General features: G+C 46.0%; 1 protein-coding gene across 1 annotated transcript in view; it reads left to right on the forward strand.

The window, feature by feature from the left end:
• LOC109922499 (granulocyte colony-stimulating factor receptor-like) overlaps positions 1 to 18,513 on the forward strand; it is a 214,078-nt gene that overhangs the window by 159,676 nt on the left and 35,889 nt on the right. Inside the window, exon 11 of the mRNA XM_048612970.1 lies at positions 12,688 to 12,789. Within this exon, the coding sequence (XP_048468927.1) occupies positions 12,688 to 12,789 (102 nt within the window). The remainder of the gene's footprint in view (positions 1 to 12,687; positions 12,790 to 18,513) is intronic.

The following is an 18,513-nucleotide window of genomic DNA, read 5'->3' on the forward strand; positions in this document are numbered from 1 at the left end:
AGGGACTGGACGTCCATGGTAAAGATGAGGTGTTGGGGACCGGGGAATTGGAAGTTCTGGAGGAGGTGGAGGGCGTGGGTGGTGTCACGGACATAGGTAGGGAGTTCCTGGACCAAGGGGGAGAAAATGGAGTCTAGATAGTTGGAGATCAGTTCGGTGGGGCAGGAGCAGGCGGAGACAATGGGTCGACCAGGGCATTCAGGTTTGTGGATTTTGGGAAGGAGATAGAAGCGGGCAGTGCGTGGTTGGGGAACGATGAGGTTGGAGGCCGTGGGTGGGAGGTCACCTGAGGTGATGAGGTTGTGGATGGTTTGCGAGATGATGGTTTGGTGCTCAGGGGTGGGGTCATGATCAAGGGGGCGGTAGGAGGTGGTGTCGGAGAGTTGGCGTCCGGCCTCGGCGATGTAGAGCACAGGAACAGGCCCTTCCAGATTCTCTATCTAAACCTGTCGCCTATTTTCCAAGGATCTGTATCCCTCTGCTCCCTGCCCATTCATGTATCTGTCTCGATACATCTTAAATGATGCTATCGTGCCCGCCTCTACCACCTCCGCTGGCAACGCGTTCCAGGCACCCACCACCCTCTGCGTAAAGAACTTTCCACGCATATCTCCCTTAAACTTTTCCCCTCTCACCTTGAAATCATGACCCCTAGTAATTGAGTCCCCCACTCTGGGGAAAATGCTTCTTGCTATCCACCCTGTCTGTACCTCTCATGATTTTGTCGACCTCAATCAGGTTCCCCCTCAACCTCCGTCTTTCTAATGTAAATAATCCTAATCTACTCAACCTCTCTTCATAGCTAGCACCCTCCATACCAGGCAACATCCTGGTGAAACTCCTCTACACCCCCTCCAAAGCATCCACATCCTTTTGGTAATGTGGCGACAGAACCGTATGCAGTGTTCCAAATGTGGTCAAACCAGTCCTATACAACTGTAACATGACCTGCCAACTCTTGTACTCCATACCCTGTCAATGACCACTCTATCGACCTGCGTTGCCACCTTCAGGGTACAGTGGACCTGAACACGCAGATCTCCCTGTGTATCAATTTTCCCCAGGGCTTTTCCATTTACCGTATATTTCCCCAGGGCTTTTCCTTTTACCGTATCAAGGTGCAAAACACTCTTTCCAAGCACAATGATATCTTCTGTGGATTTTTGTGAAGTTTTCTAACACTTAATTTCATTTCACTAGAATCCACCAAGTTGGTAATAAACCAATTTCATCAACTTTCATTGCAAAACTTCGATAATGTTGGAATCAGTGAACTTCTATTTTGCCGAAGTCTGTTCAGGTTCAGATAAAACAAATGACAGACTAGTCAGCTTAAATCATAGAATCACTGCCATGTGGAAGCAGGCCATTCAGCCCATCGAGTCCACACCATCCGTCTAAAGAGCATCCCAATTCCCCCATTCCCTATCCCTGTAACTCTACATTTCCTATAGTTAATCTACCTATTTTGCACATCCCTGGACACTATGGACAATTTAGCATGGTCATTTCACCTAACCTGCACATCTTTGGACTGAGATGAATCCAGAGCACCTGGAGGAAACCCTTGCAAACACCACACAGATAGTTACAAGGGTGGAATCAAACCTGGGTCCCTGGCACTGTGAGGCAACAATCCTAACCACTGAACCACCATGCTACCAGTAACATCAGTGACAATTTCACAAATTTGAACAGATCCAGGCTAGTTAGTATGGCTTTGTTAAAGGGGAAATAAGGTCTGCCCAACCTTATTGAAATTTTTTTGGCACGCACAAGTAAGGTAGATACGTGGGTGCCTCTAGATGTAGTTTATACAAAATTCCAGAAAGCATTGATTAGGTTGAAAATTAGCTTAAAGGAAGGAGAGAAAACTTCAGTTTGTGGTAGATGGCTGTTTCTCAGACTGGATTTTTCTGTATGTGTTCGAGGTGTTGGTGAGACCACATCTGGAATATTGTGTAGAGTTTTGAATTCCTTACTTGAAATATATATAATTGCATTAGAAGCAATTAAGAGAATGTTTACATGTCTGATTCCCAGGATGATGGAGTTATTTTATGAAAAAAGATTTGACAGATTGGTCATGTATCCATTTGAGTTTAGAGCAATGAGAAATGTATTGAAATATATAAGGTCCAGAGGTGGTTTGACATGGTGGACACTGGAGGATGTTTCCATTTTTGGGAGAGAATAGAACCAGGGGACACTAAAAGGGACCACGTATTTCCCTTTTTGAACTGTAAACCGAAATGGAAGTTTAATTGCTGTATAATTTGGGGTGGCACGGTGGCTCAGTGGTTAGCACTGTTGCCTCACAGTGCCAGGGACCTGGGTTCAATTCCACCCTCAGGAAACTGGCTGTGTGGAGTTTGCACATTCTCCCCATGTCTGCATGGGTTTCCTCTGGGTACTCCAGTTTCCTCCCACAGTCCAAAGATGTGCAGGCTAGGTGGATTGGCCATGCTAAGTTGCCCATAGTATTCAGGGATGTGTTATAGGGGGGTGGGTCTGGGTGGGATGCTCCAAGGTCAGTGTGGATTTGTTGGGCTGAAGGGTCTGTTTCCACACTGTAGGGATTCTATGATAATCAAATAGTGCACATTTTGAACAAGCTTGCAGAAGTTGCTGGAAAATCTCAGTAGGTCTGGCAGCAACTGTGAAGAAAAAAAATCAGTTAACATTTCGGGTCCGGTGACCTTTCCTCGGAGGTCACATTCTGAGCTCTGCAAGACAATGATGATAAGTGAAGGAGATATTTTGAGACACAGTAGCACTGAATGAAATGAAAGACTGCCTGATGACCACCCTCGGATTGGCTCAGCCACGGTTTGCTATAAATTTGTACATGCAGGGCAGCTAGAGAATTCCAGAGCCTGAAATCTGAATGTAGCTCCCATCCCTTCTCTCTCTGTCTCTCACTGCCTCTCTCTGTGGGTGAAAAGACAAAAAAAGTTTAAAGACAGAAACTTTAGAATCCTTTCTTTTAAACTGCAAAGACCTAGGTCTATTGAGTGAGAATGACCATTCTATTACAGACAATAGCGTATCCTCAGTGTGAAAATCAAAAGGAACTGGAAGAGACAATTTAACACGCCCTTGGAATCTGGACTGCTGATCTTCAGAATTTCGTTCCTGTCTGAGTTTTTTCCATCCATAATATTTGTCAAAATCCATCTGTCTTTTGTCTGTCTTATTGCTGTACTGTAAGTGTGCTACAGTAGTTATTTTCTGTTTAAGATTAACTCAGGTGTAAAGCACTTTTATTTCCTGAATAGCAGTCAATCAGGTAAATCGATGTCTTGATGTTTTAGAGTCAGAAACCTACAGCGCAGAAAAAAGGTCTTTTGCCCATGAAGTCCATATCGTGTTTTCATTGGGATTTTGTTCATAGCACAATACCTTGTGGAACCGTGGGATATGATCATCAGCGCACTCTTCCAAGTCACTGTGACAACATGATATAAAACTAAAAGAAATCCTGCAATAAAAATGGAGATGAGGGGAATTTTTTTTCTCAGAAGTTGTTATTCCATGGAATTGAATTTTTCATGGTTGAGTTGAATAGATCTGTGACCAACATGGGTCTGAAAAGGTCAAGGGGGCAGATTGGAAAATAGAGTTGAGATTACAATGAGATCAGCATAATCTTATCAAGTGGCGAAGAAGGTTCAAAAGGTTAATTGGCTATTCCTACTCCTTGTAAGTATGTTTGCATGTATTTAGTACTTACTGGTTTCCTGAGAGACCTGGATATGTGCCTTATCCTGGCTTTGACCTTAAGGTGTGTAATCCGTACAGCCAGCTTGTGCAAATCTGTTGAACTGAATGTTAGGTGAGCAGCTTCCTCAGACTATAATGATGGACCCTTGGGGCAGATGTCTGCAGCTCCTGATATCTGTCTTGTGGGAAACGAAACAAGGAAAATGAGTGGCATAACCATCATTTGAGCTAAGTTCAGAGAGAGAGACATGCTTGCTCAAAGTAAACACTGGCATCATTAGGAGACAGTAGCATGTGCTTAAACGTTATACCTTTAAAATTGGACATATTCTGAATTTTACTAGCCTCTAAAGTCAAAAGTCAAAACTGCTATCTCCCAACAAACATCCTCTCTTTTAATTGGACGTCTTAAAATGCATAAAGGTGGATAAATCCCTGGGATCTGATCAGGTGTATCCTAGAACTCTGTGGGAAGCTAGGGATGTGATTGCTGGCTCCTTTGCTGAGATATTTGTATCATCGATAGCCACAGGTGAGGAGTTGGAAAACTGGAGGTTGGCTAACGTGGTGCCACTATTTAAGAAAGGTGGCAAGGAAAAGCTGGGGAACTATTGACTACTGAGCCTAACATCGGTGGTGGACAAGTTGTTGGAGGGCATCCTGAGGGACAGGATTTACATGTATTTGGAAAGGCAAGGACTTATTAGGGATAATCAACATGGCTTTGTGGATGGGAAATCAAGTCTCACGAACTTGATTGAGCTTTTTGAAAAAGTAACAGAGGATTTATGAGGTCAGAGCAGTTGATATTCCAGAAAGTTCCTCATGGTAGACTGGTTAGCAAGGTTAGGTCACATGGAATACAGAGAGAATTAGGCATTCGGATACTGAACTGGCTCGAAGGTAGAAGACAGAGGGTAGTGGTGAAGGGTTGCTTTTCAGACTGGAGGCCTGTGACCAGTGGTGTGCCACAAGAATTGGTACTGGGTCCACTGCTTTTCATCATTTGTATAAATGATTTGAATGTGAACATAGGAGGTATGGTTAGTAAGTTTGCAGATGACACCAAAATTGGTGGTGTAGTGGACAGTGAAGGTTTCCTCAGAGTACAACAGGATCTTGATCAGATGGGCCAATGAGCCAAGGAGTGGCAGATGGAGTTTAGTTTAGATAAATGTGAAGTGCTGTATTTTGGAAAGGCATATCACGGCAAGATTTATACATTTAATGGTAAGGGCCTGGGGAGTGTTGTTGTAGAAAGAGACCTTGGAGTGCAGGTTCATAGTTCTTTGAAAGTGGAGTCGCAGGTAGACAGGATAGTGAAGAAGGTGTTTGGTATGCTTGCCATTATTGGTCAGTGAATTGAGTATAGGAGTTGGGAGGTCGTGTTTCAGCTATACAGGACATTGGTTAGGCCACTTTTGGAATACTGCATGCAGTTCTGGTCTCCTTGCTACAGGAAAGATGTTGTGAAACTTGGAAGGGTTCAAAAAAAAGATTTACAAGCATGTTGCCAGGGTTGGAGAGTTTAAGCTATAAGGAGAGACTGAATAAGCTGGGGCTATTTTCCCTGAAGCGTCAGAGACTATGGGGTGACTTTAGAGATTGATATAATCATGAGCGGCAAGGATAAAGGTAAATAGACAAGGTGGGGGAGTCCAAAACTAGAGGGCACAGGATTAAGGTGAGAGGGCAACTTTTTCACGCAGAGGGCTGTGCATGTCTGGAATGAGCTGCCAGAGGAAGTGGTGGAAAAGACTGGTAGAATTATGACATTTAAAAGGCATCTGGGCGGATGTATGAATAGGAAGGGATATGGGCCAAATACTGGCAAATGGGACTAGGTTCATTTAGGATATCTGGTTGGCAGGGACGAGTTGGACCGAAGGGTCTGTTTCCATGCTGTACAGCTCTGTCTCTATGACTCTAAATCCTCTCCCTTTCTTCAGATCAAAGGGGTGGCCATGGGTACCTGCAAGGGCCCGAGTTAATCCTGCCTCTTTGTGGGGTATGTGGAACATTCCTTGTTCCAGTCCTACTCAGGTTCCTCTCCACAACTCTTTCTCTGGTACATCAATGACATAATCAGTGCAACTTCTGTCTCTTCTCTGGAATTGGAAAAGTTTATCTATTTCACTTCCAATTTCCACCCTGCTGTCATCTTCACCTGGTCCATCTCTGACTCCTCCTTATCATTCCTCAATTCTCAGGATAGACTGGCCACCAATATCCACTACAAACCCACTGACTCCCATAGTTATCTTGACTATACATACTCACACCCCACTTCCTGTAAAGACGCTATGCCATTCAGTGTCTTCATCTTCAATCCATCTTTGTGTTGATGCCACCTTTTGCTGAATGGCAGGGCCCTAAGTCATGTTCGACCCATTTTCTACACTCTGCCCTCATCCCTTCCATCCTCTCCCCCAACAGCGATAGTGTGCCCTGGTCCTCACTTCCCACCCCAAGAGCCCTCGTATCCATTGGTGCATTAGCTGCTATTTCCACCACCTCCTGCAGGATGTCACCATCAGAAACACGTTCCCCTCCCCTCCCTTGTCAGCATTCCACAGGGATTATTTCCACCAAGATACCCTGGTCCACTTCTCTTCCACTCCCAACACGTCCCCACCTCCCAAGGTATCTTCCTCTGCAATAGTAGAAAGTGTAACACCTGCCTGTTCACTTCCTTCCTCCTTACTACCAAGGCACAAGATATACCTTGCAGGTGAAACAGCGATTTTCCTGCATTTCACTGAATGTAGTCAGTTGTATTCACTGCTTGACTGGATGACCATCTTGTAGAGCACAGACATTCTGTCCACAAAAATGATTCTGAATTTCCAGCTGCCTGCCACTTCAACAAACCGCCGCCTCTCCTGGCCAACATCTGTCTCTCAGGCCTGCTGCGGTGCTCCAGCGAAGCTCAATGCAAGCTGAAGAAACAACATCCCATCATCCATCGAGATACCTTATATCCTCCAGGACTCAACATTGAGTTTAATAATTTCAGAATATGACCAACCCATTTTCAACTATTCACACTTCTCATTAGCACCCCATCTAGCACTTATTGCACCCTTCACTATCAGCTATGAACTATCCCTATCTCCCTATCCCTTTTGTTCTCTCTCTGGGCTCCGTCCTCTTGTACTCTATTCACTACCCCAACCACCCAACCTGTCATCAGCATAAATATCATTCTTTCCCAGCTGTCTTCATTTCTGACAAAAGATCACTGGACTCGAAGCATTAACTCTGTTTTCGCTCTACAGATGCTTCCAGACCAGTCATGTTTCTCTCTCATTCTCTGTAGTCGAATGCTATCTTTTTGGCAGCTTTCCCAGTTTCTAAAACACTGCTCACATTGCATCCTTACTTTCTCTGAGAAACAGTTCAGTACTGAGAGAGAGATATCCACTCTTGAATTCTCATGACCACATGGTCTTCTTTCAAACTCCTCTCACCTGATATTGCTATTCCAATCATGACTGCTATCTACTCATTGGGTTTAAGAAAGATAGACTTAGAAAATCAAAACCTGATTTTTTTTTTGTTTTTTTATTTTGAGGGTTGCTGGCTAGGTCCAGTCTTTATTTCCCACCCCCAAATGCCCAGAGGGCAGTCAGGAGTCAACCACATTGTTATTTATATGCCTTAGTTTGCTGGGGTGGTTGGCATCACTTCCGGTTCTGTTTTTCAGTGAGGAATTACACAGGCCAAACTGGAAGAAAACTGACAATATGGATACGCTAACACCAACTAGCCATGAAGAGCAAAGAAAATTACAGCACAGGAACAGGCCCTTTGGCCCTCCAAGCCTACGTCGATCCAGATCCTCTATCTAAACCTGTCGCTTATTTTCCAAGGATCTGTATCCCTCTGCTCCCTGCCCATTCATGTATCTGTCTCGATACATCTTAAATGACGCTATCGTGCCCGCCTCTACCACCTCCGCTGGCAACGCGTTCCAGACACCCACCACCCTCTGCGTAAAGAACTTTCCACGCGTAGCTCCCTTAAACTTTTCCCCTCTCACCTTGAAATCGTGACCCCTAGTAATTGAGTCCCCCACTCTGGGGGAAAAAGCTTCTTGGCATCCACCTGAACACCCAGATCTCCCTGTGCATCAATTTTCCCCAGGGCTTTTCCATTTATCACATAGTTCGCTCTTGAATTGAATCTTCCAAAATGCATCACCTTGCATTTACCTGGATTGAACTCCATCTGCCATTTCTCCGCCCAATTCTCCAATCTATATTCTGATGTATTCTCCGACAGTCCCCTTCACTATCTGCTACTCCACCAATATTAGTGTCCTCTGCAAACTTGCTAATCAGACCATCGACACCTTCCTCCAGATCATTTATGTACATCACAAAAGTGATCCCAACACGGATCACTGTGGAACACCACTGGTCACAGTTCTCCATTTTGAGAAACTCCCTTTCACTACAACTCTGTCTCCTGTTGCCCAGCCAGTTCTCTATCCATCTAGCTAGTACACTCTGGACCCCATGCGACTTCACTTTCTCCATCAGCCTACCATGGGGAACCTTATCAAACGCCTTACTGAAGTCCATGAAAATGATATCCACAGCCCCTCCCTCATCGATCAACTTTGTCACTTCCTCAAAAGAATTCTATCAAGTTGGTAAGACATGACCTTCCCTGCACAAAACCATGCTGCCTGTCACTAATAAGCCCAAATGTAAATAGATCCTATCTCTCAGTATCTTCTCCAGCAGCTTCCCACCACTGACGTCGGGCTCACCGGTCTATAATTACCTGGATTATCCCTGCTACCCTTCTTAAACAAGGGGACAACATTAACAATTCTCCAGTCCTCTGGGACCTCACCCGTGCTCAAGGATGCTGCAAAGATATCTGTTAAGGCCCCAGCTATTTCCTCTCTCATTTCCCTCAGTAAGCTGGGATAGATCCCATCCGGACCTGGGGACTTGTCCACCCTCATGCCTTTTAGAATACCCAACACTTCCCCCGCCTTCCTTATGCCGACTTGACCTAGAGTAATCAAACATCTATCCCTAACCTCAACATTCGTCATGTCCTTCTCCTCAGTGAATACCGATGCAAAGTACTCATTAAGAATCTCACTCATTTTCTCTGACACCTCGCATAACTTCCCTCCTTTGTCCTTGAGTGAGCCAACCCTTTCTCTAGTTACCCTCTTGCTCCTTATGTATGAATAAAAGGCTTTGTGATTTTCCTTAACCCTGTTTGCTAAAGATATTTCATGACCCCTTTTAGCCCTCTTAATTCCTCGTTTCAGATTGGTTTTCCCAATATTCTTCCAAAGCTTCGTCTGTTTTCAGTCGCCGAGACCTTCTCCTTTTTCCTCTTTGCTAGTCTCACAATTTCACCTGTCATCCATGGTTCCCTAATCTTGCCCTTTCTATCCCTCGTTTTCACAGGGACATGTCTGTCCTGCACTCTCATCAACCTCTCTTTAAAAGCCTCCCACATATCAAATGTGGATTTACCCTCAAACAGCTGCTCCCAATCCACATTCCCCAGCTCCTGTCGAATTTTGCTGTAGTTGGCCTTCCCCCAATTTAGCACTCTTCCTTGAGGACCACTCTCGTCTTTGTCCATGAATATTCCAAAACTTACAGAATTGTGATCACTATTCCCAAAGTAATCCCCTACTGAAATATCAACCACCTGGCCGGGTTCATTCCCCAACACCAGGTCCAGTATGGCCCCTTCCCGAGTTGGACTATTTACATACTGCTCTAGAAAACCCTCCTGGATGCTCCTTACAAATTCTGCTCCATCTAAACTCCTAACACTAAGTGAATCCCAGTCAATGTTGGGATAATTAAAATCTCCCATCACCACCACCCTGTTGCTCCTACATCTTTCCATAATCTGTCTACATATTTTTGCCTCTATCTCACGCTCGCTGTTGGGAGTCCTGTAGTACAGCCCCAACATTGTTACTGCACCCTTCCTATTTCTGGGCTCTGCCCATATTGCCTCACTGCTCGAGTCCTCCGTAGTGCCCTCCTTCAGCACAGCTGTGATATCCTCTTTGACCAGTAATGCAACTCCTCCAACCCTTTTACCTCCGTCTCTATCCCGCCTGAAGCATCTATATCCTGGGATATTTAGTTGCCAATCTTGCCATTCCCTCAACCAAATCTCAGTAATAGCTTTAACATCGTACTCCCAGGTACTAATCCAAGTCCTAAATTCATCTGCCTTACCTACTACACTTCTCGCATTAAAACAGACCACCTGTCCCTTTGCGTTCATCGTGTGCTCTCTGACTACTCTTCCCCTTAGTCACACAGACTTCATTATCTAGTTTCTTACAGGCTTTAGTTACTACCTCCTTGCTGTCCACTAACCTGCTCATTTGGTTCCCATCCCCCTGCCACGTTAGTTTAAACCCTCCCCAACACGTTAGCAAAAGCAGCCCCTAGAACATTGGTTCCAGTCCTGCCCAGGTGTCAACCGTCCAATTTGTAATAGTCCCACCTCCCCCAGAACCGGTCCCAATGTCGCATAAATCTGAACCCCTCCCTCCTGCACCATCTCTCAAGCCACTCATTTATCCTGCCTATTTTTTCATTTCTACTCTGACTAGCACGTGGCACTGGTAGCAATCCTGAGATTGCTGCCTCTGAGGTCCTACTTTTTAAACTTGGCTCCTGACTCCCTAAATTCTGCTTGTAGGACCTCATCCCGTTTTTTTACCTATATCATTGGTGCCTATATGCACCACGACAGCTGGCTGTTCATCCTCCTCCTTCAGAATGTCCTGCAGTCGATCTGAGAGATCCCTGACCTGTGCACCTGGGAGGCAACATACCATTCAGGAGTCTCGTTTTCATCCACAAAACCGCCTATCTACTCCCCTTACAATCGAATCCCCTTTGACTATAGCCCTTCCACTCTTTTTCCTGCCCTTCTGTACAGCAGAGCCAGCCACAGTGCCATGAACCTGGCTACTGCTGCCTTCCCCTGGTGAGCCATCCCCCCCAACAGTATCCACGACCACGAAGAGACACGACCAATTCTCTCATTCCATCTGAAATTTCAACAAACATGTTGAACTGGACCCGATATACAAACCACTGAGAAACGGAACTGGAAGTAATGCTAACCACCCCAGCAAACCGAGGCATATAGATAAAAAGCAGGACAGAACACCAAAGGTGCACTGACAATGTTACCTCGCAGCGTGACAAAACGTCTGCAACCAAACACACCAGATATGTGAGCACGTCTACAACCTCATCCACAAACCGAGCTACAAATCTTCTGAAAAACTTTAAGCCTTAAATATAGTAAAGCAGTATTTTGTTTAAGAAGGATAAACCCATTAAAAGCTAAATATATGGGCCTTACATGCCCCCTGAAAACCATGTTATCCTAGTGGTAAAGGGTAAAGTCACCATGATCCAAGAGACCATAGGACTGTTCTCTCATTACAGTGAGCCAACCATTGGTGAGTGTAACCGGAGGTCACGATTGAGAAACATGGTAACCTCAGCTGGTATGTGGGAATTGAACCCATACTGTTGGCACTTTTGTATTGCAAATCAGCCATCCAGCCAACTCCACCAGAAGGTCAAAGCAGCCTATTTGATTGGCACACATCCACAAATATCCACTCCCTCCACAACTGAGAGTCAGTGACAGCAGTAAGTTCCATGTATAAGATGCACTGTAGACATTCACCATGACAGCAACTTTTAAATCCATGACAACTCCATTTTGAAACATACAGGTGTTGGTATTCCCATGTACATTCTGCCTTTAAGTCCCTTCCAAACCTTCCTGACTTGCAAATATGTCACTTTCTTTCCTGTGTCAAAATCCTGAAAATCCCTCCTTGAATGACAATGTAGGGCTATGTATAGCACATGGACTGCAATAGTTCAAGAAGACCTTGTCAAGGGTGAAAGTAGGAATCGGCAATACATCCATGCTCAGTCAGCAACACCCACATCCCATGAATGAATTCTTTTAAGAAAAATCCCACCATGCAGATGGGATTTGAACCCATGTCCCCAGACTATTAACCTGGTGTTCTGGAATTACTCTGCCAGTGATATTAGCACTGTGTGCTACAACTCACTCCCACCTGCCTCAAATGCTGTCCCCCATCCATGGCCCTCTCTCAGGCAAAATAAGTTAAAAGTAGAACAAAGGTCTTCAAGAACAAAATTTAGCCAAAAAGGGATAACATAAAGTAGAATTTCAGATTTAAAATGTGGATGCTGGGAGTTGGTTGAAACATTCAAGGCTAAGATTGATATATCTCTCTTAGATACATTAAGACAGGAAAAATATAGATGTTATGCTGATCATCCCTGTCTAATTGATGGCCCAGGGCATTGATTGAATAGCATCCTGTTTCTGTGTTCCTGTTTTATAAATTATTTCTCTTGTGTATTTATGTAAGTATGTTTGACTGCTGCTTTTAAGAGTCTGATCACATGTCATTATGATGTTATCAGCCAGAGGGAGAGTGAGCATCTCCTTACTACACTACTTGTTGTTTGTTAAAGATTTTGGCTTTCTAGCCTTCTCAAATCATAACAATTTCATTTCTTAAACGCAGCCCAACAGGAACTGAGGAAGTGCATTGAGCTGGTGCTTTAGCTAGTTTAGAGGAGATGAACCAATTCAGATGGCAGCAGGTTATTGGTTGCTGCCACACTCGTGTATACAGATCAAGACAAAGTCTAAATACACTGAATTTGATTGTGGAGCAATATTTGTAAGTAGGGTGTAGGATATCTGTTCAGTTAATCAATGCTCTCTCTGTGGCTTGTGGGCGAACCCTAGTGTTGCTTTTGACAACATTTTTGCAAGTCCTGAATGTATACTGCAGTGTATGTTGCCATCATTCAGTTAATCTTGTTACATACTCCAAATGATTCCTTGTACGTCAGTAAAACTTTGCACCCATGTTCATCCCTGCAGAGAATGTTGAACCCATGAAATGTTATGCCATCTCCATCTACCCTCTGCTTTTCAAAGGACTTGCAGTTCCATATTCTACTGAAGCATATTCCAAGCAAGGTGGTAAGTGACTATCAACTTCCCTCTCTTTATCCATTTTCTATCATACTCTTTAATTAGTGTTTCACTATAACACTTCATGTGACATCTCACACTGCTGATTGACTTCATTCTGTGAACAGGATAATTCTGGATCAAGTCTGAGTTAGATAGCTGGATGAATGTCACCTAAGAGTTATCACTCTTTCCTCATAAATTAAGTTTCTTATGGCTGCAAACATCATCATCATAAACCTGTGCTGGATTTTTTAAGGTCTTTACAATCTTCCCGAGGTATAGTTTCCAGAAATGTCCACAATAATTATGATGGGCGGCACTGTGGCTCAGTGGTTAGCATTGCTGCCGGACAGCACCAGGACCCAGGTTCGATTCCACCCTCGGGTGACTGTCTGTGTGGGGTTTGCACATTCTCCCCGTGTCTGCGTGGATTTCCTCTGGGTGCTCTGGTTTCGTCCCACAATCCAAAAATGTGCAGTCTAGGTCGATTGGCCATGCTAAATTGCCCATAGTGTTCAGGGATGTGTAGATTAAGTGGGTTATAGGGGGATGGGTCTGGGTGGGATGCTGTTGGGCCGAATGGTCTATTTCCACACTGTAGGGATTTGATGATTCTATGAATATGAGAGACAGCTCAAAATATCCTTGTCTTATAAAGGATAACACAGTATGGAGCTGAAAGAACACAGCAGGCCAGGCAGCATCAGAGGAGCAGGAAAGTTGATGTTTCGTGTCGGGACCTGACCCGAAATGTCAACTTTCCTGTTCCTCTGATGCTGCTGGTCTGCTGTGTTCTTCCAGCCTCCACACTGTGTTATCTCTGACCCCAGCATCTGCAGTTCTTGCTATCCCTGTCTTACAAAGTCTCACATTTGTAAGACCTCCTTCTAAAAATAAGAAAGATTGTAACAATCAATGTTTCTGTACAATATCAAAATACAATATTGTAAATGCTCTAACAGTGAACAGTCTAAGTAATATTCATTCCTCTTTGGAGTGGATAGATGGTGAGACCCCCAGATTTTGCTTCTGTTTGGGCAAGCCTTGTGCCACATCTTGTGCCACATGGGGAGTTGACGGTGGCTGAAGTCTTTCACCAGGGTGAGGAACTCCAAGGAAGTGGGTGTTGATTAGTGGGGTTCGTCAATCAGTACTGAGTGCTGCGGAACATGCCACCGTAGGCCGAAATTGGGGCAGGAGCTAGAGTGAGGGCCCAAGGTTTCACCCTTTGTTGCATGTTTGACCTCATCACGTTGCCAAAACAATCACAGAATGGGACATGAAGATTTACTCTCTGGCTTGCATGAGTTCTTCACATTCCAAGTATCTCACGAATGATGGTTTTGTTCACTGCTGGACCTGTCACCTTTCTTTTAAGATGAAAAACATTTGCCTTTGACATGTCACAATGACTTTTTCCATATCTATGACCTCAGATAAAAGATTGTGTACTTTTGTCACAGCCTTCAGTCTGCTGTTGAAAATGTGTTGAATCATGCACCATCTGCATCCAGAGAAAGTATCTGTGTGCGGCTGAATGCAATCACTACTTGCTTGGCCTGGTTAACTTTGTCAAAATCAACATTGCTGATTTCTGGAAAACTCATGCAGCTCTTGGATATTGATGTGAATTGGTGGATGTGAATTGTAATCATGTCACCTCTTACCCTCTGCATTCAGCCATTAACTTGTTTTTAAAGACATACCACATTGTCAGGTTTTACACTCTGTAAAATAGTATTTTCCTCCAGAGATAATAGGAACTGCTGATGCTGGAGAATCTGAGACAACAAGGTGTAGAGCTGGATGAACACAGCAGGCCAAGCAGCATCAGAGGAGGAGGAAGGCTGATATTTTGGGTCTAGACCCTTCTTCAGAAATGGGGGAGGGGAAGGGGATTCTGAAATAAATAGGGAGAAAGGGGGAGGTGGATAGAAGATGGATAACGGAGAAGACAGGTGGAGAGGAGACAGACAGGTCAAGGAGGCGGGGTTGGAGCCAGAAAAGGTGCATGTAGGTGGGGAGTTAGGGAGGGGATAGGTCAGTCCAGGGAGGACAGACAGGTCAAGTGGGTGGGGCTAGTAGATAGGAGATGGGGGTGGGGCTTGAGGTGGGAGGACAGGTTAGGGAGGCGGATACGAGCTGGGCTGGTTGGGGGAGGGGAGATTTAAGCTTGAAGTCCACATTGATGCCATTGGGCTGCAGGGTTCCCAAGCAAAATATGAGATGCTGTTCCTGCAACCTTCGGGTGGCATTGTTGTGGCACTGCAGGAGGCCCAGGATGGACATGTCGTCCAAGGAGTGGGAGGGGGGAGTTGAAATGGATCGCGACTGGGAGGTGCAGTTGTTTGGTGCGAACCGAGCGTAGGTGTTCCACAAAGCAGCCCCCAAGCCTCCGCTCGGTTTCCCCAATGTAGAGGAGGCCATAACGGGAACAGCAGATACAGTATACCACATTAGCAGATGTGCAGGTGAACATCTTCTTGATGTGGAAGGTCTTTTTAGGGCCTGGGATGGGGCGGGGTGGTGTGTAGGGACAGGTGTAGCACTTCCTGCGGTTGCAAGGAAAAAAGTGCCGGGGGTGGTGGGGAGTGTGGAGTGGACAAGGGAGTCAAGGAGAGAGTGGTCCCTCCAGAAAGCAGACAAGGGTGGGGAGGGAAAAATGTCTTTGGCGGTGGGGTTGGATTGCAGATGGCGGATGTGTCCGAGGATGATGCGTTGGATCCGGAGGTTGGTGGGGTGGTACGTGAGGACGAGGGGGATTCTGTTTTGGTTATTATTGCGGGGAGCGGGTGTGAGGGATGAGTTGCAGAAAATGAGAGAGACACGGTCAAGGGCGTTTTCAACCACTGAGCGGGGAGAGGGAAGTTGTGGAGGGGACTCCTCTGCTTCTTCCTGTTCCGCAGGCCTGACCAGTCCCCCTCCACTGACACCCTTATCCGCTTAGCGGAACTCGTCCTCACCCTTAACTTCTCCTTCAATTCCTCCCACTTCCTACAGACAAGGGGGGTGGCCATGGGTACCCGCATGGGCCCAAGCTATGCCTGCCTCTTTGTAGGTTACGTGGAACAATCCCCCTTCCATAGCTACACTGGCCCTAAACCTCACCTCTTCCTCCGTTACATTGACTGTATCGGCACTGCCTCGTGCTCCCACAAGGAGCTCGAACAGTTCATCCACTTCACCAACACCTTCCACCTCAACCTTAAAATAACTTAAGGTTGAGACCATCTCCGATACCTCTCTCTCCTTCCTGGATCTCTCTATTTCCACCTCTGGCAAACATATCCTACCGGCTCCCACAGCGACCTAGAGTACACCTCCTCTCACCCACCTTCCTGCAAAAATGCCATCCCCTATTCCCAATTCCATCACCTCCGCCGTATCTGCTCCCGAGATGAGGCATTCCACTCGGAGACGTCCCAGATGTCCTCGTTTTACAAGGACCACAACTTCCCCTCCAGTGGTCGAAAACGTCCTCGACAGTGTCTCTCGCATTTCCTGCAACTCATCCCTCACACCCCCTCCCCGCAATAATAACCAAAACAATTCCCCTCGTCCTCACTTACCACCCCACCAACCTCCGGATCCAAAGCATCATCCTCAGACACTTCCGCCATCTGCAATCCAACCCCATCACCAAAGACATTTTTCCCTCCCCACCCTTATCGGCTTTCTGGAGGGACAACTCTCTGTGACTCCCTTGTGCACTCCACACTCCCCACCAGCCCCACCACCCCTGGCACTTTTCCCTGCAACCACAGGAAGTGCTACACCTGCCCATACATCCTGCACAACCCCCCCACACCCATCCCAGGCCCTAAGAAGACCTTTCATATCAAACAGATGTTCACCTGCACATCTGCTAAAGTGGTATACTGTATCCACTGTTCCCATTGTGGCCTCCTCTACATCGGGGAAACCAAGCGGAGGCTTGGGGACCGCTTTGTGGAACACCTACGCTCGGTTCGCACCAAACAACTGCACCTCCCAGTCGCGAACCATTTCAACTCCCCCTCCTACTCCTTGGACGACATGTCCATCCTGGGCCTCCTGCAGTGCCACAAAGATGCCACCCAAAGGTTGCAGGAACAGCACCTCATTTCACTTGGGAACCCTGCAGCCCAATGGTATCAAAGTGCACTACAAGTTTCAAAATCTCCCCTCCCTCGACCACATCCCAAAACCAGCCCAGCTTGTACCTGCCTCCCTAACCTGTCCTCCCACCTATCCACTCCTCCCACCTCAAGCCCCACCCCCATCTTCTACCTATTAGCCTCATCCTGCCTCCTTGACTTGTCCATCCTCCCTAACTCCCCACCTACACTCACCTTTACTGGCTCCATCCCCGCCTCCTTGACCTGTCTGTCTCCTCTCCACCTATCTTCTCCTCTATCCATCTTCTATCCGCCTCCCCCTCTCTCCCTATTTATTTCAGAACCCCCTTCTCCTCCCCCATTTCTGAAGAAGGGTCTAGGCCCGAAACGTCAGCTTTCCTGCTCCTCTGATGCTGCTTGGCCTGCTGTGTTCATCCAGCTCTACACCTTGTTGTCTCTAGTATTTTCCTCCATCTTTTTTCAGTGGGTAAATTTAAGTGCGCAAGTGTGCACAAACTTTCCACTAGCCACAGGTGGAAATTATTATGCAGAACAATAAGGAATGTAGGAACAGGAGTAAGCCATTCAACCTCTTGAGCCTGCTCTCCCATTCAATTAGATTATTAAACTATGAGCAGGAGTAGGCCATTCAGTTCTTCAAGTCTTGCTCCACCATTCAGAATGATCATGACTGATCCTGTATCTCAACACCAAATTTGCACTTAACCTCCATACCTCTTGATCCCTTTTAAATCAAACTTTCTCAATCTCTTTCTTTTCATAGATTCCCACAGTGTGGAAACAGGCCCTTTGGGGTGGGATGCTCTGAGGTTCGGTGTGGACTTGTTGGCCCAAACTATCCCCCTATAACACTCCTAACCTACACATCCCTGAACACTACGGGCAATTTAGCATGGCCAATCCACCTAGCCTGCGCATCTTTGGACTGTGGGAAGAAACCGGAACACCCGGAGGAAACCGACACAGACACAGGGAGAATGTGCAAACTCCACACAGACAGTCGCCCGAGGGTGGAATTGAATTGAACCTGGGTCCCTGGTGCTGTGAGGCAGCAGGGCTAACCACTGAGCCACCGTGCCGTCCCCAATTTCTTGAATATACTCAGTGATTTGGCCTTCACAGCCTTCAGTGGTAGCAAATTCCACAGATCGACCACCCTCTGAGTGAAGAAGTATTTCCTCATTTCAGATCTAAATGGCCTACCCCACAATCCTGAGATTATGACCCCTTGTAATGTTTCCCTGATTGGGGAAACTATCCTCCCTGCACGTAATCTATAAAGCCCTGTTGGAATTTTATACAGTTTCAATTAGATCCCTTCTCATCCTTATACTTGCCATGTTTCACAAGAGTTTAAATGTTTTTCTGTGGTAGGGAGACAAAGCCTACACACAACACTCCAGATGTCATCTCACAGAGGCCCTGTATAACTGCAGTAAGACATTCCTACCTCTGAACTCAATCCCTCTTGTGAACAGAGATAGTAGGAACTGCAGATGCTGGAGGATCTGAGATAACAAGGTGTAGAGCTGGATGAACACAGCAGGCCAAGCAGCATCAGAGGAGCAGGAAGGCTGACGTTTCGGGCCTAGACCCTTCTTCGTTTCTGAAG

The sequence above is a fragment of the Rhincodon typus genome, chromosome 27 (genome assembly GCF_021869965.1).
Source record: "Rhincodon typus isolate 14 chromosome 27, sRhiTyp1.1, whole genome shotgun sequence".
NCBI classification, from domain to species: domain Eukaryota; kingdom Metazoa; phylum Chordata; class Chondrichthyes; order Orectolobiformes; family Rhincodontidae; genus Rhincodon; species Rhincodon typus.